The sequence below is a fragment of the Triturus cristatus genome, chromosome 4_1, assembly GCF_964204655.1.
Source record: "Triturus cristatus chromosome 4_1, aTriCri1.1, whole genome shotgun sequence".
In the NCBI taxonomy this organism is placed as follows: domain Eukaryota; kingdom Metazoa; phylum Chordata; class Amphibia; order Caudata; family Salamandridae; genus Triturus; species Triturus cristatus.
Window position 1 is genome coordinate 840,296,594 of NC_140585.1, and position 21,029 is coordinate 840,317,622.

At 38.1% G+C, this 21,029-nt stretch overlaps 1 protein-coding gene across 1 annotated transcript in view; it reads left to right on the plus strand.

Annotated features, from left to right (window-relative positions):
• Positions 1-1,927: 1,927 nt before the first annotated feature.
• Positions 1,928-21,029, plus strand: part of LOC146855643 (uncharacterized) — a 43,845-nt gene continuing 24,743 nt past the window's right edge. Inside the window, exons 1-2 of the mRNA XM_085651165.1 lie at positions 1,928-3,255; positions 6,219-9,494. Of these exons, the coding sequence (XP_085507291.1) occupies positions 6,261-9,494 (3,234 nt within the window). The 5' untranslated portion in view covers positions 1,928-3,255; positions 6,219-6,260. The remainder of the gene's footprint in view (positions 3,256-6,218; positions 9,495-21,029) is intronic.

Sequence of the window (21,029 nt, forward strand, 5' to 3'; positions counted from 1 at the left end):
GAAATACTTTAAGTTTTTTACTTTGATTCCATCAAGAAGGCATTCAGATGTGTCACACATTTGCCATAAATTCAGAATGTTAGCACTCTTTTTGCTCATTAGATCACTGTAGTAAAGCTACTGCTCACCAGGGAAAACTGCTGCTGGTATTGAAAGTGCATGTTTCAGTCTGCATGTCAGAATTTTTTTATGAAATAGAAGAGGATTTGAGAAGTCACTCAAAATGTGCCCTAATTTTTCTTTCTGCAGCACTAATCATACTTTTTATGGAAAAATGAACCCCCTCATTTTGTTCCTTTTTAAATTAAATGTTTTAAGAGTTACCACTTTAATCCAAGCAAGATGGCTTCAGGTGTGCCATACGTTTATCATAAGTAGGACTGTTAGAGCTCTAGTAGTTCTTTGGAACACTCTGGGAAGCTGCAGTAGAACACAAAGAAATCAACTGACAGTCTCTGCCCTTGTTGGATGTACATGTTTTACTGAGAATGTCAGACTTCATTCTCACATGACTGAGAAAGATAATGTGAATTTACAGAAAATAAGCTCTCCGTTTAGCTTATAGATCACCTTCCAAACCTCTGTGGTAAAAGCATGAGAAAATATTTTTCTCTCAATCATGATATCCCAGCAGAAGGCTTTTTCACATGGTGAAATCACCTTAGAACATACCACAATTCCTAAAATGAGTATGGTACCATCAACAAATGATTTATAATGTGACTAAAGTCTTAAAACCTTCTATTAACTGCAATGCTTTTTAATGAGGTGCTATCATGTATATTAGTCCCAAGATGGCTGCCAACACTTCTTGGATGAAGTGCTGACAGCCAATCAGATCTCAGGATGAGATGTGTGGTTAGGCTCCGCCCACATATATATATATGCTTTTAAATGCTATTTTCTCAGGACATACTGAACAGATTTACACCAGACCTGCAAAAGGCACTTCCTTGACCTTATGGCTACCTCTCTGTCAAATTTCAAGTAATTGTGTTCAGCCGTTCGGGCTGTAGCTGTGTCTAAAGGTCCTATGGAAAAATGCATGGGGAAAACGTGTTTTGGGACCCCCCTTTTTTCTCGGCCCCTGCTTGACGAATCACCCCGAGACTTTCAGGGTAGGAGCTGAACGGAGCGCCCCATTAGTTTTGAAAATTTCGCGAGGATTCGTCAACCGGCGCCAAAGTTATTCAAAATAGAATTTTGAGATTTCCTATGGAAACTCGGTCCTAACTATAACTATCTACTGGCGACCGCCAGTAGATAATATGTGTATATATATATATATATATATATATATTCACTGAAAAAAACACAGGTTTCAGGGATGTTATAGTTAGTTGGACATTTCACTTGAACAAAACTCATCCGCAGTTAGTGCCGTGCACTACGCTCCGCTCCTACCCTGAAAGTCTCGGGGGGATCCGTCAAGCGGGGGCTGAGATAAAAGGGGGGTCCCAAAACGCGTTTTTCCCATGCATTTTTCCATAGGACCTTTAGAACGAGCTACAGCCCGAACGGCTGAACAGAATTACTAGAAATTTGGCAGAGAGGTAGTCCCTAGGTCAAGGAAGTGCCTTTTGTAGGTTTGGTGTAAATTTGTTCAGTAGATTCTGAGAAAATAGCCTTTAAATCAATATATATATCTGAGCCCGCTTACGGTACGCTTACCGTACGCTTACGGTAAGCGTACGGTGGCGTGCGCGAGCGCGATTCTGATTGGCTCTTAGATCTTAGTAAACATTCGAATCGGCCGAAACCAGGAAGCGGCGGCCGCCATTTTGTGTATTTCACTCTGAAAAAAAAGAGTGAAAACAAAGAAAGGGGGCAATGAGGAGAGTTACAGACCCCCTAACAATTGTAAGGGGGTCAAAGAAGGACAGAAAAGTACAAAAAAAACATTTATTGATTTTAAAAAAAATCACGGGGTACGCGTACGGTAAGCTCACGGTAAGCGTACGGTAAAAAAAATAAAAATAAATAAATGAAAATCAGATTTAAGAGTTTAGAAATTAGGGAGCTCTAAAAAGAGCTGTTGTGTTTATGGAGTCATTTTTTTAGTGGTACTTACAAGTAAGTACCGATGCAGAGTCTAAGGTTCAAGAGGAAGACTCTGTTCCCTTCATCATTGAAGTGCACACCATCTCCTCTATAAATGTCTTGCATGTCGTAACGCAAGTTGTTGTGGTAAATGGCACCCATACCATAGTCACGGAGGAAAGCAGAAACAGATTTGTTGACGTGCTTTCTTGCTTTGTCAATCTGTGGACAGAAATGATTGGACCAGTTCCATTTTTGCCTTTGGCATATGTTGGAAAACACAAAGGCAGTTTTAGGGAAAAGTGTAAACAGTTGTGCAAAGGTGTCCTTCATAAGCATTTCCAGACCTACCCCAGTCAAAGTGCCTAGGTCATTGCCACCACAGTGCACTATTATGAGGTCAGGGTGTTGGATTTGCATGAAGGATTTCACCAATGGCATCAATTGGTGCCACTTTAACCCTCTCTGACCAATCCATTTAATGTCTACATTTGGCAAAGCAAGGTCTCTCACCATATCTGTTTTCTCTGCAAACTTTTCACTCCAGAAGACATAGCTGTGCCCTACAATCCACACTGTGAACATCTTCAAAGGAGAACTGGATGCACTCAGGAGGTGTCTTTCAGTAGAATGGCAATATGAAAATAAAGACAGTTTGGAAATGGAGGCATACATATTTTTTACAAAACAAAAAGAACTGATTGGCTGTTTCATACCATTCTAGAATAAAAAATAGGCTGTATGTGAAAATTAATAGAAGCATGTTTTGTATTGGTACAAAAAAATGTGTAACCAAAGAACAGTACTATGGATTTGCAGTTAGGTTTGAAAAGTCAAGCACTCTTGCTCTGTGGAATTGAAACATTGTGTGTCGAACTTCTGACCTAACTGCACACAGCAGTGTTCCATGAGCTGTTGCTATGGTAGCAGGCAGAAGTCAAGTTGGGGGAAGGGTACTAGGCAGAAGTCAAGTTGGGGGCAGGGTACTTTTGGAAAAGGGTTGGTTTTCAACCAATAGAAATGTGTCATTACATTTGAAAAAAAGGGGGAAGCACTGAGATTTGAAACTTACATGTATATGTGTGGAAAAATAGAGGGAAAGTTTGCCATTATCTGGTTCTGCTGAGAGGAGAGAGGTGTACAGAACAGAGATCCTGGCTCTGATAATCTGCTGTTTGAGTGACACATTTCTTTCACAACTAACTAAATTTAAAGGTGAGTTTACAGTTTGAGAGGGGATGTATGTGGTAACTTAAGAAATGAATAATAGAAATGGGAATTGTTTTTGTTGTAGTTACACATGGTGGATTCATAATGTGTCAGTCTGTAAAAGAGATTTTCACTTGGCCCGAAAAAAAAAGAGCAGTAAGTGTGCTTTCAAATTGGCAAAGAAATTTCGTTTTGGCACTTATGTGAAAACATGACTCTGTGTGCATAGAAGAATTATAGGCAGAAATGTATTGCGTCTTGCTCTGGTGATTTCACAGTTGCAGTAGATGGAAAAGAGGAGCGAATTTTTGGGGGAAGAAGCAGAGGCTTAGCACACACCCATGTGCTTGCCATGTATAGTCATGCACAGTAATTAGAAGCGAGTGGGGTTTTCAGGTTTAAGTCTGTAATGCAAATACATTCAGCATCACTAAGGCTGGTTGCCCCTGCTGGAGTGTAGGCAGTCACAGAGAATACACACGGTGGTGGTCTGAAAAAAAAACAGCTTGGACATGTGCATTTAAATAAATTTAAAAAAAAGGTTTCAGAATGTGTCAGTCTGTAAAAGTGATTTCAAAGTGTAAAAAGAGATTTTCACTTGGCCCGAAAAAAAAAGAGCAGTAAGTGTGCTTTCAAATTGGCAAAGAAATTTCGTTTTGGCACTTATGTGAAAACATGACTCTGTGTGCATAGAAGAATTATAGGCAGAAATGTATTGCGTCTTGCTCTGGTGATTTCACAGTTGCAGTAGATGGAAAAGAGGAGCGAATTTTTGGGGGAAGAAGCAGAGGCTTAGCACACACCCATGTGCTTGCCATGTATAGTCATGCACAGTAATTAGAAGCGAGTGGGGTTTTCAGGTTTAAGTCTGTAATGCAAATACATTCAGCATCACTAAGGCTGGTTGCCCCTGCTGGAGTGTAGGCAGTCACAGAGAATACACACGGTGGTGGTCTGAAAAAAAAACAGCTTGGACATGTGCATTTAAATAAATTTAAAAAAAAGGTTTCAGAATGTGTCAGTCTGTAAAAGTGATTTCAAAGTGTAAAAAGAGATTTTCACTTGGCCCGAAAAAAAAAGGAGCAGTAAGTGTGCTTTCAAATTGGCAAAGAAATTTCGTTTTGGCACTTATGTGAAAACATGACTCTGTGTGCATAGAAGAATTATAGGCAGAAATGTATTGCGTCTTGCTCTGGTGATTTCACAGTTGCAGTAGATGGAAAAGAGGAGCGAATTTTTGGGGGAAGAAGCAGAGGCTTAGCACACACCCATGTGCTTGCCATGTATAGTCATGCACAGTAATTAGAAGCGAGTGGGGTTTTCAGGTTTAAGTCTGTAATGCAAATACATTCAGCATCACTAAGGCTGGTTGCCCCTGCTGGAGTGTAGGCAGTCACAGAGAATACACACGGTGGTGGTCTGAAAAAAAAACAGCTTGGACATGTGCATTTAAATAAATTTAAAAAAAAGGTTTCAGAATGTGTCAGTCTGTAAAAGTGATTTCAAAGTGTAAAAAGAGATTTTCACTTGGCCCGAAAAAAAAAGAGCAGTAAGTGTGCTTTCAAATTGGCAAAGAAATTTCGTTTTGGCACTTATGTGAAAACATGACTCTGTGTGCATAGAAGAATTATAGGCAGAAATTTATTGCGTCTTGCTCTGGTGATTTCACAGTTGCAGTAGATGGAAAAGAGGAGCGAATTTTTGGGGGAAGAAGCAGAGGCTTAGCACACACCCATGTGCTTGCCATGTATAGTCATGCACAGTAATTAGAAGCGAGTGGGGTTTTCAGGTTTAAGTCTGTAATGCAAATACATTCAGCATCACTAAGGCTGGTTGCCCCTGCTGGAGTGTAGGCAGTCACAGAGAATACACACGGTGGTGGTCTGAAAAAAAAAACAGCTTGGACATGTGCATTTAAATAAATTTAAAAAAAAGGTTTCAGAATGTTTCAGTCTGTAAAAGTGATTTCAAAGTGTAAAAAGAGATTTTCACTTGGCCCGAAAAAAAAAGAGCAGTAAGTGTGCTTTCAAATTGGCAAAGAAATTTCGTTTTGGCACTAATGTGAACACATGACTCTGTGTGCATAGAAGAATTATAGGCAGAAATTTATTGCGTCTTGCTCTGGTGATTTCACAGTTGCAGTAGATGGAAAAGAGGAGCGAATTTTTGGGGGAAGAAGCAGAGGCTTAGCACACACCCATGTGCTTGCCATGTATAGTCATGCACAGTAATTAGAAGCGAGTGGGGTTTTCAGGTTTAAGTCTGTAATGCAAATACATTCAGCATCACTAAGGCTGGTTGCCCCTGCTGGAGTGTAGGCAGTCACAGAGAATACACACGGTGGTGGTCTGAAAAAAAAACAGCTTGGACATGTGCATTTAAATAAATTTAAAAAAAAGGTTTCAGAATGTGTCAGTCTGTAAAAGTGATTTCAAAGTGTAAAAAGAGATTTTCACTTGGCCCGAAAAAAAAAGAGCAGTAAGTGTGCTTTCAAATTGGCAAAGAAATTTCGTTTTGGCACTAATGTGAAAACATGACTCTGTGTGCATAGAAGAATTATAGGCAGAAATTTATTGCGTCTTGCTCTGGTGATTTCACAGTTGCAGTAGATGGAAAAGAGGAGCGAATTTTTGGGGGAAGAAGCAGAGGCTTAGCACACACCCATGTGCTTGCCATGTATAGTCATGCACAGTAATTAGAAGCGAGTGGGGTTTTCAGGTTTAAGTCTGTAATGCAAATATATTCAGCATCACTAAGGCTGGTGGCCCCTGCTGGAGTGTAGGCAGTCACAGAGAATACACACGGTGGTGATCTGAAAAAAAAAAAAAGCTTGGACATGTGCATTTAAATAAATTTTAAAAAAAGAGCAGTTTGTGTGCATTGAAAATGGCAAAGAAATTTCGTTTTGTGACTATTGTGAAAAGAAATGTAGTAATATATTTAAATACAATAAAGGATTTTTTTTTTAGTTTTTTTCAGGTATTGCTGAAGAACAGTGAACAAAATTTAAGATGCCTACAAAATCTCGAGTTCAAAAAACGCTAAAAAAAAAACTATATTTGAGGACAACTGGAGGACCAAAGTTAGTAGAAGATGCTGATGTTGGGAAAAAGAAAAAATCTTCTGGTAAGCAAAAAAGACAATTCCTAAACAAAATATTGAAAACAAACAAAAATGTACAAAATGTCTGTTCTCGGAAAAATGTAACAAAACCTACAGAACAGCAAAAAATTGAGGATTTAGTTAATGCAAATATACCTTCTGCAATTGAAAAGTTTAACATAAACAGAAAAACAGCATTTAAAGAGATACGTAGAAAAATGTTTCAGAGAAGAGTTATGTCCAATTTGATAAAGGATATAAAGAAATATAAGCAGAAGGCTAAATATTATAAGAGAAAAAAAGAAATTGAAGCCATTGCAGCAAAAGCATTAGAATTAAAAAGGAAACTATTCATATTAATTTTGAATAGGATGCGTACATTAGATAAAATGGTTAATGTACTGAAATCACAAAGCAAAAGCAAAAGAGTAGTGAACAGAACAAACTTTTGTAAAGTGTTTTTAGGAAAGTGGATGCATAGTTCAAGTAGTGAACCTTTTTTTAATGAAGAAAGCTATTTTCAAAGCAATAGTTTGCTGCATGCAGTTGACACCAGAGGTCGTTCATACGAAGTAAAAAATGGTTGCATAATGGAGAAGGAGATAATGGTTCCAAGAGATGAGGTACAAGTGATGGCAGATGAGGCAATGGGGAGACGTCCTAAAGCCCCAGTGTACACTTGGAATTGTAGTAGTATTTGCACTGTGCGTCAGGAATCTATTGACAGATTTCGAGAGTTTCTAAGAGAATATAGTAAAAAAAGTGTAAAACAAAAGATTAAGGTGCTTCAAAGTCTGGATCCATGCAGAGTGAGAGAGAATACTGGTTTGCAGGGTCATTCTCTTGCTTGTCTATCTAGAAAAGTGTGCAATAGTGTTTTCCATCATTTTAGGATGCTGGCTGTTCATCATACTGAAATGAGAAAGTTTGTGAGACGGTTGTATTTTGCCAAAAGTCCAGCAATAAAGTTAAATGAATTGAATAGGGCTCTGTTCCGAGGAACGGTATCAGATGTAGAGAAGGTTGTTGATGAAATTCAGTTTTGTTACTTTGGTCCTGAACAAAACAGTGCAGAGAAGGACACAATAAATGAGGCAGAAGTGGAAGAGAATGTAGAACCCTCTGTAAGTAACACATTTAATGATCACATAACAAAATTTGCAATAGTCTCTAATGAAAGACCAAATGTTACTTGTATTTGTTGCCGCAGAACTCATTATAGAAAACAAACTAGGAATGTTGATCTCTACAGAAAGAGTGAAAATGAAGATAATTATAAGTGGATGGATTTTGCCACATATATATTTCTTGAAAATTGTTTTGAATTGGGTGAAGATCAGCGTATTTGCAAATACTGCTACAACAAGTTAGAGGAAAATAGAATGCCGACCAGAGCTGTACATAATAATTTAGAATTGGATGCTATTCCTGCTGAACTTTCTGAATTAAATACATATGAGTCTATACTCATTCAATGTGTTCATCCGTTCCAGACCATAGTACGTATGGAGCCCAAAACTGGTAAATTACCTCCTTCAGATTTACTGAGAGGTTTAAAAGGTAGAGTGGTGTATTTGCCCTTGGATTTGAAAAAAAATATGGAAACTATTGATGCAGATACTTTGGAAACTGAACCATTAATTATTCTGGTTAATGGTGTCCCTACAAAGAATAAGAAGATTTGGCAGGAGCTGGTAGATGTGCGGAAAGTACAAAGAGCAAATTTGTATTTGAAAAAAAATAACAAATGGTATGAATCAATTTATATAGAAGAAGAAGAAGAAGAAGAAGATTTACAAGGAGACACAGAAACACCAACTGGACAAATTGAAAAAGTGGACAAGTCAAAGGAAGAAGAAATTTATGAACATTTTAGCATACATCCTCTCCATTCGAAAGAAGTTATGGGAGACAATATTGATCTCTTTCAGATGAAGAAAGCAAAAGGAAATCCTGTGAGTGTATGGGAGGAGAGCTTGGAAGCTCGATGTTTTCCCCAGCTGTTTCCTAAAGGAAAAGGAGGACGATACGATGAACGTCCGGAACAGATTCCAGCTTCTGAGTATCGGACTACAAGACTATATGCTGAAGATCCCAGATTTCGACAAAGTATCCCTTATTTGTTCCATCTTTTATTTGAAAGCGACTTGTCTGCACTGTCTTATGCAGTAAATCACATTTTAAAAAGTGGAGTACATTTACAAAATGTGTCTGCTAAGGATTTTATGGAGAAAGTGCAGCACCGAGATGATCATTTGGAAACACAACTGATCAATCTGATGGCTTGTCAGCGTGGGACAAATGAATATTGGTACCGACGCCATGGTGAACTAAAATGCATGTTACGCAACTTAGGAACACCAACATGGTTCCTTACCCTAAGCTGCGCCGAGTACGCTTGGGATGATTTACTGGATTTTCTACGAGAGGCCAATTCAAACATTGAAAACATCGAATACAAGACAGCAGGAGAACTGTGCTCATTGGATCCGGTTAATGTTTGCAGATATTTCAATCATAGATTTGAGGCTATGATGTCCTTCATCTGCAATAAAAAAAATCCACCCCTTGGAGAAGTAGTGGATTTCTTTTGGAGAAAAGAGTACCAGGCAAGAGGTGCTCCTCATATTCATATGCTGCTGTGGATCAAGGATGCCCCAAAGTTTGGAACAGATACTGATGAAGCAGTGTTATCTTACATTGAAGAATATGCAACATGTGCTATACCTAAAAACACAGAAGAGAACAAGTTAAAGGAGCAAGTTCTACGTTTCCAAAGTCATCGGTGTGGAAAATACTGTCGACGGAAATACAAGAGCAAAGAAAAATACTACACTAAATGTCGATTTGGATTTCCTAGACCTGTTCTTACAAATGGAAGAGTCAACAGTTTTATGTCAGCTGTGAGACATACTATCACAAGAAAATCACCTAAGAATACCTACAACCTTAAAAGAAAAGAAGAATCAAAAAATATAAATGACTACAACCCAGTCATTTTATCCATGTGGAACGCTAACATGGATATACAGTATGTTGCTGACAATTCCATTGCTGTTGCTCGATATGTAACGTCTTACATTACGAAATCAGAAAAAACAGAATTGAAGGAAATGTGGGAAGAGATTTCTCACGAGAAGACTGTCAGTAAGAAGCTGTACAGTTTTAGTTTGAAGATGTTATCGCATCGAGAAATTGGATCCTACGAATGTTCAGATAGGTTATCTTCTGCAAGTCTCTACTCGAAGTCAAGAAGAATAATTTGGGCAAGTTTAGGCCTTGCAGCAATGAGAAATCGGGTACTGAAATCTGTTGGAGAAATTGAATATTTGGCCGAGAATGACCCAGAAAGTACAGACATATTGAAAACAAACATGTTGGACACATATTATCCCAAGAGAAGTCATCATCTGGAGAACATGTGTCTCTATGAAGTGCTGCAGAACTACATTTATTCACGGAAAGCTGCAGAAGACATCAACAGTGGAAAATATAAAGTTGTTGGTGAAGAAGGATGTTTGGTGAAGCAAACCAAAGGAAGTTTGATAAATCACCGGAAGCTGAGTTGCGACACTACCGACAAGAAAGAATTTTACTACTTGGCTCTTTTACAGTTGTTTAAACCATGGCGTACAGAGGATGAACTACTGGGAGAATTCCAGAGCTATGAAGATTCTTTTAATGCTTGCAAAGACAGCATACAATGCAGTACATTCTCAACTTATCTGCAAATGTTAAATGAAGAAATTGAACAGGAAACTACAATTGCAGCAGAAATAGCTAGAGACAGTTCTCAGGACAGCCAAAGTTCAGGAACACACAGTCAAGATCCCCTAGGACAACCAATCGTTGAAAATGAAGCATCAATAGCCATGAATGAAGTGGAAACGGCTATGAATCAAGCTCAAGAAGAATTTATAGACTTAGAAAATTTGGAAAGACAACTGAATCAAGAGCAGCAACAAATTTATGAAGAGATCAAAAACAAAATTGATCACGGATTTCTACATATCAAAAAAGAGTGCTCATGCACATCATTTCATCCAATCAGGATGTATGTAAGCGGACAAGCTGGCACTGGAAAAAGTTTCCTAATTAAAGTCATCAGAAGCTACCTAAAGCAAAAAACGGATTCTACTTTGTCTTGTGTGGTTACTGCTCCAACTGGGTTAGCAGCATATAACATAAAAGGAATCACCTTACATCGTTTGCTAATGTTACCAGTGGAGCATGAGAACAAAATACAATTCAACAAGCTAACTGGAGAAGCATCCTTGGAAGTTTCACGAGTATTGAAGAAGATGCAAGTTCTCATTATTGATGAGGTGAGCATGGTATCAAACTTAATGCTTGCCTTTGTGCATTTAAGAATGCAGCAAATTTTGAAGACAGACTATGACGTGTTATTTGGTGGAAAACACGTCATAGTTTTTGGGGATCTTTTGCAACTTACTCCAGTTAAAGGACAACCAGTGTTTAATACTGTGACACATGAAGACACGAAGAAGTCATTGGGAAGCATTGGAAATACAAATATTTGGTCCTTCTTTGAGTACAAGGAACTTAGAACTAATATGAGGCAAGCAAACGATGAAGAATATGGAAGTATTCTGAAAGATATCAGGATTGGACTACTCACAGATGTTGGGAAAAAAGCATTACAGAGTCGGCTGCTACATAATTTATTTCCAAAGGAAGAAATAGTTGCAGAGAAAATATACAAGAATATTGCAGAAAACAAAAGTGTCATCTGCTTAATGCCAACTCTACGTGAATGCTCAATATTTAATGAGGAGCTTTTGAAATTGGAAAAGGAAGACATCAGGAAATTGGAAGCAGTGGACAAAATTGAGGATGGAAGAATTACAGTCACAGTAACAGGCAAACTGAAAAATAAATTGGACTCACTAGAGAAGAACATCTCCAAAACAGCAGGATTAGAAAAAAATCTTTATGTTTGCATGAACTGTAGAGTGTTTTTAAGGAGAAATTTGGATGTTGAGAAAGGCTTAGTGAATGGAGCGATGGGAAGAGTTGTGGGTTTTATTAATTATCAGAAAAAAGAAGGAATTGAATGTTTACAGATAAAATTTGATCAGATAGAGGAAGTTAAAGACATTTGTCGTTGTTCAGTTCGTTTCATGCTTGTGAAAGACTTATATGTACGTAGGAAGCAGTTTCCGTTTTCACTAGCATATGCTGTAACTATCCACAAGTCTCAAGGATTGACTGTAGATTGTGCATTTGTGAACATTGGTTCAACTGTGTTCAAAGAAGGTATGGCATATGTAGCTTTGTCACGAGTCAAAACATTATCAGGTTTATTCATGATAGACTTTGATGACTCAAAAGTTAGTGCTGATACAAACTGTGTAAAGGAGTATAATAGATTAAGAAGAAGCTATGCTCCTCATTTAGGTCAGTATCCTGTGTTGGAGAAACGTGTAGTTTCTCGTAAAAGGAGAAATGAGAATATCTGTAATGAAGATGTAGAGAAGAGGAAAAAAAAGAGGAGTGATGTAATTGCAAGCAAAAAGAATAAGGAAAATGAAGAACAGGTTGTAGGATGTCATTTTGAAAATAGCTCTGGTGTCAACTGCTACGCTAATGTAGTGCTGAATGTTGCATTTTATCTGGAAAGTTTGCAAGAGCAGATAATAGTAAATCAGGGAAAAAGATTCTGTTCAGAGCTCAGTCTCCTTTTTCAAAAGCTGAGTAAAGATAAAACTCAAATAGAAAGTGCTACTGAAATTAGAAAACTTTTAGATGTATGTTCAGGACGAACACAGTTTTCTCAAAATGAACAGCAAGATGCACACGAATTTTTGATGTATTTTCTTCAGGTAGTGGAAGAAGAAGGAGTTCCCATTGACATTTTTTTTGGTCTCTCTTATAAATGGGAACATAGTTGTGATAATTGTTATAATATATGTGGCTCTATTGTTGATAATGAAAGGTTTATTTATTTGACATTGCCAGAGAGTAAAACAGTCACTTTTGCAAAATTAGTTAAAGATGCTAATCATAGCATGAAATGTGGTGAGTGTAATTCTGACATGTTTTCAACATTAATTTTAAGGGAATACGGACAGTATGTAATTTTAATGATGCAACGATGTAGAGCTGATGGATCAAAATTGGATACTTTAATAAAGAAGTTTACAGGACAGCAATTATCAATTTCAGGAAAAACTTTTGTAACTGTTGCAATAATTTTCCATGATGGACCTACTGTTACTTCTGGACATTACACAGTTTATCTAAAATGTGAAAAAGGCTGGACACTGTGTAATGATTCCAAATTGATTTTCAAACAACGTTTGCCTTTTGATTTAGCAAATTCCTATCTAATCTTCCTGAAACCTAAATTTTAGAGAGATTTGGCAAGATCTGGACAAAATAATTTTACCATTTTACTGGATTACCATTGCAATTTTGTAGAAAAAAGATTTTTAAAATTATCATTTGGCCTAAAGGAAAGATAACCAATTGTAATGTGGACTTTTTTAAATTTTAATGCAATTTTCAAAAACCAATAATTTAGAGATAATCGGTAACTTCTGCACATTTTAATTTATGGAATGCTATTGGACTGCCATTGGAAATTTTTTCAAAAATGATTTAAAAAATTACTATTTGGCCATGTGGAAAAGTAAGCAATTCTATTGTGGACTAAATAAATTATTCAAAAAATTTTCGTGAACCAAAATGTTACAGAGAATTGGTGAGATCTGGACAGATTAAACTTTAGAATTTTAATGGTTTTCCCTTGGAAATTTATTCCAGGAAAAAAAAAAAATACTATTTGGCCTAAAGGAAATAAAATCAGATGTATTTTGGAGTTATTTGAGATATAATATTGTGATTATACTTCTGAAACAAACATATCAGACGGTATTTTAAAGAAAAAAGTATTGTTTTTAGATGATATTTTTTTAGAATAATATGCATTTCTGTAATGATAAGTTTAAGTGAGAAGACATTCTGGGCTTTTTTAATACAATCTTTGTGATTGTTAATTTTTTTTGCCCGCTGTAAAATGATGAATGCAATTGCTTTCACAATTAATAGTGAAATGCAATATATTCTGAAAACAGCAAAAATAAGGCAAAAATATTTTTTTTAAAAAAATGTAAATATGTGTATTGTATTATAAAATGGATAAAAAATATTAATACTTTTTTCTTTATTTTCAGATCGATATAGAAAATTTTCGGAAACTACAACCATTTTAAAAACTATTTTTAAAAAAAACAAATGAATAAATATTTTTTTGAGTGAGTATGGTAAGTTAAAAATAAAAATTGTAGTCTCTCAAGGACTTTGTAATGAGATAAATGATTTTTAGTGTTTTTTTTAAAAAAATAAAAAAAAGGTACGCTTACCGTACGCGTACGGTAAAAAAAAAAAAAAAAAGTTTTTAAAAAAAAAGAAAAAAAAAGATGAAAGATAAGGTTGGCTCTTAAAAGAACCGTTGTGTTCATGCAGGGACAGAGGAAAGAAAGATTGGGAATATTAGACGGTACGACAAGTGTGCTGATCTATTTTACTGTTCACCAGGGAAACACTGGTCTCCCTATAAGTAATTAGATCGTGACAAGTGGCGCACCGTACAGATGAAGGGCTCACCTGACCTGCAGAAGAAGGAGTCTGCCCTGCAGATGATGGTCCAGGCTGAGCTGCTGTGGATGTACTGGCTCGTCTTTCTGAAGAGTTACCTCCAAAAAGATGACCATGTGTCCTTCTGTGTACTTCCTGGAGGTGTCTCTTCATGGTGTGATTCCCAAAGGAATACTTCCTGTTAGGATTACCTCTAGAAAGTACACGCTTACACAGCTTGCAAGTAACTAAGGGTGCATTCACCTTTTGCTGGCCTTCTGGAAAAGTAAAATACTCCCAAACGTAAGAAGGCTTTACTTTCCTCGCTCTCTGCCTCAAGACAGTGCTGCTGGTGCTAGCCTCACTCTCAGAAGAGCTCTGCTGTTCTGCCATCGTATCCCAAAGACAAACCAGCTCCTTCTCCCAAGGGATCACAAGCAGAAATGAGGGGAATGGGTGTGGTGTAGGAGAGTTCTAGAACTGAAAGTAGTTTCAACCAATCAAAAGTTGTGTTTCAAGATCACATGACCTACCGTACGCTTACGGTACGCTTACGGTACGCTTACGGCAAAAAGTACGCGTGCGCGTAAAAAAGACACGCGCTTGCGCGCATGCGCATAACAGTCATTTCCCGGCACTTCCGCGTAACGTGTGCGTGTTGCGTAAGCGCGCACGCGTCCCACGCGCAGTACGCGCGGCTACGCAAAGTACGTAACTATACGCAAGCAGCGTAGATAGATTACGGGCGTTGCGTAAACCGTACGCTTACCGTGAGCTTACGGTACGCGTACTATAAAAAAAAAAAATAAAAAAAAAAAAAAAACTGGAAATAAATTTTACATGTTTATTTTAAAAAATATATATAAAAAAAATATTTAAGGATTTTAAAAATTTAAGCATAGTCTTTATAAAAGATAAGAAAATTAAATTAAAAATATGTTTGAAAAAAATGAAGAATAAAAAAAAAAATAGCATTTAAAAAACCTTGCAAATTCACTGAAAAAACCATGGGTTTCACACACGTTATATTTAGGAATTAGCATTTAAAAAACCTTGCAAATTCACTGAAAAACCATGGGTTTCACACACGTTATAGTTAGGAATTAGCATTTAAAAAACCTTAGAAATTCACTGAAAAAACCATAGGTTACACACACGTTATAGTTAGGAATTAGCATTTAAAAAACCTTAGAAATTCAGTGAAAAAACCATAGGTTTCACACATGTTATAGTTAGCTGGACATTTTACTCGTAAAAAACCAATGAAATTGCCCCGTTATAGTTAGTTCAGCTAACTATAACTCGCGCGCCCGCAATGCACTGCTGATGACGTCACATATTACATCACTCATGACATGGTCAGTGACATCACTCATGACATCACTGATGACATCTCAAATGACATCACTGATGACATCACTGATGACATCATCCAGTGAATGTGTGTTTTTCAGAAAAATAAATATGTTTTATATATGTGTATCTCAAGGTCGATGGAAGAATAAATGGGTATATAAGTGTCTAAATGGATGATTTGTTTTTGAAAAATTGATTGTGTTACTGACTGATTAAGTGTATCTCTCACTTTGTGTATAAGTGGCTGCATGGGTTGGTGAGTAGCTACATGGGTGTCTATATAGGTTATTAGTTGTTTTTTTGAGTATCAGTCTGAGTGTCTGTATGGTACGGTGGGGGGTATTACGTAGTGCATAGATGCATGAATGAGTGACTCACTGTTTGTATGTGTTGAAGACAGCATGTGTGCAGGACTGTATGGGTGGATGAGTGTGTGTATGGGTGTGTTAGTGAGTGAATGACTGTCTCAATAGTGTCTTCAGGAGTAACTACATATGTTTTTAACTAGTATATGTGACTATTGGTGTATATATGTGAGTATATGTGAGAGGGAGAGATTGAAAGAGTTCCTGTATGAATAAGTATGTGTTTCTATAAGTGATTGTTTAAAAGACTAAGTATGTGTAAGTTTCCGTAGAAGTAAGTATGGTGGTGTGTGTATTACTGTATATGCAAGTAAATGTATGTTTTATTCTTTATTAGCATGAGTGACTATGTGTGTGAGTAACTCTATGGATGAGTGGCATTGTGTAACAGGATGTATAGATGTATGAGTACATATGATGAGTGAGTACATGTATGAGTGACTGTATAGGACTGTTGGTGAATGAGTGGATGTGTATGTGGATCTTAGAATTACTGAAGAGGTTGTTGTAACTGGTATTGGTATGTCCATTGTTTTGAAATTTTTAGTCTCTATTTTTGAATGTGTGTATCAAAGCTTATATTAAGGTGAGAGGAGGTCTGCCACTCTATCACAAGCATGATGTCATCAGTGATGTCATCAGTGATGTCATTTGAGATGTCATCAGTGATGTCATGAGTGATGTCACTGACCATGTCATGAGTGATGTAATATGTGACGTCATCAGCAGTGCATTGCGGGCGCGCGAGTTATAGTTAGCTGAACTAACTATAACGGGGCAATTTCATTGGTTTTTTACGAGTAAAATGTCCAGCTAACTATAACATGTGTGAAACCTATGGTTTTTTCACTGAATTTCTAAGGTTTTTTAAATGCTAATTCCTAACTATAACGTGTGTGAAACCTATGGTTTTTTCAGTGAATTTCTAAGGTTTTTTAAATGCTAATTCCTAACTATAACGTGTGTGAAACCCATGGTTTTTTCAGTGAATATATATATATATATATATATATATATATCCACAATACTCCATCTCATCCACAATCTTCCAAAAGGATACGGACCACGGTATGTGCTTCAGGAACATTTGTGACCTTTGTATTTCTTCTTCAGACCAATGCCTGCTACACACAATGTGACCCTATCAATGCACCTACCACCTTACCTCAGCTGAGGTGAGAGCCTCCAAGGAGAGAGGGGTGAACGCCCAGCACTAAACCTATAGGCCCTGGGGGAGAGCAGGTTTCCCAAACAAATGTTCATGGAAACGCATGGTCCACATAACAGATAATAGCTCAAGAAAAGTTGAAGATCTACACCCTGGAAGATTCTAATATGGAAAAAAGATTGTGGAAACATCATGCCCTGGGAACTTCACAGTCTTAGAAAACTCTGCATCAAATTAGCTACAATAGGTTATTATAATACATTTCTGAATGACCTTTTTGGATTACTGGTGAGCAGCTCTGACTCTGAAGGATCCATAACCTACTCTGATGATGGAGAGAGAGGTTACACCACAAGAAGTTAAGCTATAGCAATTTGTTTTATTTCTTGGGGGAAACCAAAAGCATTTTAGAAGGTCCAAGGCCTGCAACAATGTCCTAACAGGCTGCTTATACATTTATCCGATCATGTATTGGATTCCCATGAAATCAAAGTTATGACAAAGGATAACGTTTTGTACCATCACCACAAGCTTTTAGATAACATTTGACATCATTAGGCTGTTCCAGAAAGTGTGACTATAATTTATTTTTCAAGATATTACGTATGATAGGGCAGCAGACACAGCAGGTCTTCAGTGACCATTATCATTTTAATTCTGCATTCAATTCTGTGACCTGATCGCTCTTAAATTTGAAGAAAGTATATATAAAGGCCTTGAGATGTTGTCCTTTATAAAGGCTCATTTTATATCCAACTTTTCCTGGGCTGAAGATTTTTTCTACGTTGAATTGAGGACTAAATCCCGTCATATTTAAAAGATACACAGGACTCGGGAGACTTGGTCACTACCCTGCCCCCTTAATAATAAGGGGGCAGGGTAGGAATACCCTGACCCCCTGGCAGAGGGACCCTCCCAAGTGCCAAAAGTAAAAAAGTGTTTTTTCCTGTTACCGGTACCATGGTACTCCTGTGGGACCCAATGTGTCCATCCTGTGATGTAGCGTGGCACTCCTGCATTACCAGTGCTCAAGCATCACCCCCTCCAGAAGCCATCGTACTGTGAAAACCACCTCAGTGAATTGTTCATGGTACCACAGTACCATGATGAAACTTGAACGCAGGCATATATGTATATGCACAGTAGATGGCCCCATGCCAAAACGCTTCATCCATCAGATTTGTACTGGAAATATATATATCTTTGTTATGAATTCAAGTGAAGTTAAATGAAACATTGAAATTACCTTCTGTAGCCAATGGATATCTGTTTCCTGGGAGCTGAGAATGTTTGCCTGGTCTCAGGGAGAGACTGTGGAATATATATATATTGAACAAGGGCACTTGGATGCCCGAAACGTGTCATTGAGATGTGCAAAATAATGACCTGATTTGCCACAAAACTGCAGGGATCCGTGACTCTCTCTTCGCCTACCGGGAAGTGGGGAGAGCAACATACCTGAATCTAATTTGAAAAACGGAAGTCGGTTGATTCCGTCTACAGACCCCCTCCCTGTAAGCAGCAGTAGCCCTCAACCAAAAACCTCTTTGTGGATCCAGAAAAAAAAAATATATATATATATATATATATACATATATATATATATATTTATATATATATATATTACCTACTGGCGGTCGCCAGTAGATAGTTATAGTTAGGACCAAGTTTCTATAGGAAGAGCATTTTTTGTTTTGCTTATAACTTTGGCGTCATTTAATGAATCTTCATGACATTTTCCAAACTAATTTTTTGTTCATAACAGCTCCTATGTGGGAAGTTTGGGGGTGATTCATCAAGGGAGGGCCGAGAAAAAAGGGTCCCAAAACGTGTTTTCTCCATAGGAAACTTTAGACAAGGCTACAGGTCGAACGGTTAAACGGAATTACCCCAAATTTGGCAGGGAGAAGGGTCTTGCTCTAGTAAGCACGCTTTTGTTTATTTGGTGTAAATCTGTTCAGTAGTTTTGGAGAAATATTGAAATTGACAGATATCATTATTTGGGAATTATGCCATCTGATTGGCTGAGGCGTTACGAGCACGAGCTTGCTGCTTCTTGGTTGTGAGCGCTGCAAGCAGTTGCAACTAGGAAGTGTTGGCTGCCATTTTGTGATTCCATTGAAGCGAGTAAGGGGGGAAAAAGGGCGAAAAGAGTAGAAAACAGGAGGACAGGAGCACTGTAACCTCTGTGGGGGAGTGCGAAGCGAAGTAGTCACACCTACCAGTCTGAAAGTGCGGTGTTGCTCAGAGTGACATGGTGCTGAGATGAGATGGTGCTACAGTCGGGTATAAAACCTAGAGCCTAAACCGGGAGGTCATTGCTGTAAAGTGATGTGCTCCGGTGTTTGTAGGATACCTGTGGAAGTAGTGTTAGTAGGCGTTTATACCATACAGGGAGTGGGAAGCGAACTACTGAGCTCTACTGTGCATTTATACATACCGGAAGTGGGAAGCAAAGTACTACGGCTACCGATGTGAAGACTCGAGGATCAAACCGAGCTGATTGTTGTAAAGTGATGGGGATGTGGGTGCTGGAGCCTACTGGTCCCTGTAGTGTAACTGTAAGTGGTGTTAGTATGCGTTTATACTATACAGAGAGTAGGAAGGCCAACTACTCACCCCTACTGGTCTGAAGACTTGGGGATTAAAGCTTGAGCTCATTGCTGTAAAGTGATGTGCTCTGTGTACTATTTCAATGTAAGTCATAGTACACTGTTAGTATGTAATGATACTTTAATATAAGTATGTAATGTTAAAATGTAGGGCTGTCATGAGGGGAATCTTGGGTTGTTTGTTCACGGTGCTGGAGAAGATGGATGCCTTGGTGTCTGGTCCTGTTGGTGGCTGTTTAAGCTGTCTTTTTTCCTGCAATAAATCTACTTATCGGATCCACTGCTGTCTTCCTGTTCATTACATAAGTTTGGCGACGAGCGGGAGAAGGTGAAAAGAAGGCAGCACTCAGCAAGATTTTGCGCTTGCTTGCGTTGTGCTGAAGACCTCTTTTCTTGGTGAATCTGTTTCTACTCATCCCAGGGTCGTGTGCTGAAGACCCGTTTTCTTGGTGAATGTGTCTCTACTCATCCCAGGGTCATCGGCTGATCAAACTATGTGACCCTACCTCTAGTAGGATTTATATTTTTTGATTTTGGGCTTCCTCTGTCTCTTCACTACACTCTGGTTGCTGTACCACACGTGTGCAAGTAGTGTTAGTATGCGTTTATACTAAATCTGTAGGTATGCATTAAACAAAGCATCATGGTCCCATGGAGCGCCTCCTCCCAGGCGCAGGTCATACAATGTCCCGGGGTGTGCAAGCGCGGGACATTTATGTTTGCTATTACAGAGCGGGAGCATTGCTTGCACCCTGTGATAGTAAATTCTTGTTTGCCTCGTTAAAGCGAGAGGAGGAAAACCTCGTATCGTTTCAATAGCGGAACCCGATAGCAAAAATGGAGAAAAAAAAATTAAGCGGGGTCTCACCCGTTCATTTAAATGAGCACACTGGTGGGTAATGTTCCGAGACCAATTGTATTATTATATTGCGGGGTCTCTGCAGCACTGGGGATCTTAATTCTACATGTAAATTAGGCGTGGGAGGGCACAGAGACGTTTCACAGAACAGGGGATCGACACCTCCCCGGGTATTGTTTACGAATTGTTCGGGGGCTTTGAGGCCAACTCAAGACCGGGGATTGGCAACCTCCAGGGCTTTATTTAAATATGCAGGGTGGGCATCGCCAGTCCTTGAAGCCTCGTGGCCCTAGGCAGTGCCTTATTGGTTCTGAAATCACACAGGCAGTACTCATGGTGTTATAAAATGATACACTCATAGAACTCTTGCCATTGTACAATTACTCAGGCTTCATTTATGTAATAGTCTGTTGGTTTATATTTGGTAGGTGCACCGGAAAATTAAACAAAATTTCCGTTATAACCTACTATCAACCGCCAATTTTCACAATAAACTACAGACAAGTGTTGTCAGAAAAACAAGACCCATACACTCAGTTATTTATTCATAAAAAAAATAACTTTTATTAATACAACACAAATAAATGGAAATGTAACTTTATTAGAACAACAGTAAAACATGAAAGAAGTGGTTGGAACACCTCCGGAAGCAGCGTACAAAACCTGCAAGACAAAAAAGAAACATAAGCATGTGTGCCATGTCTAAGAGAAAAAGAAAG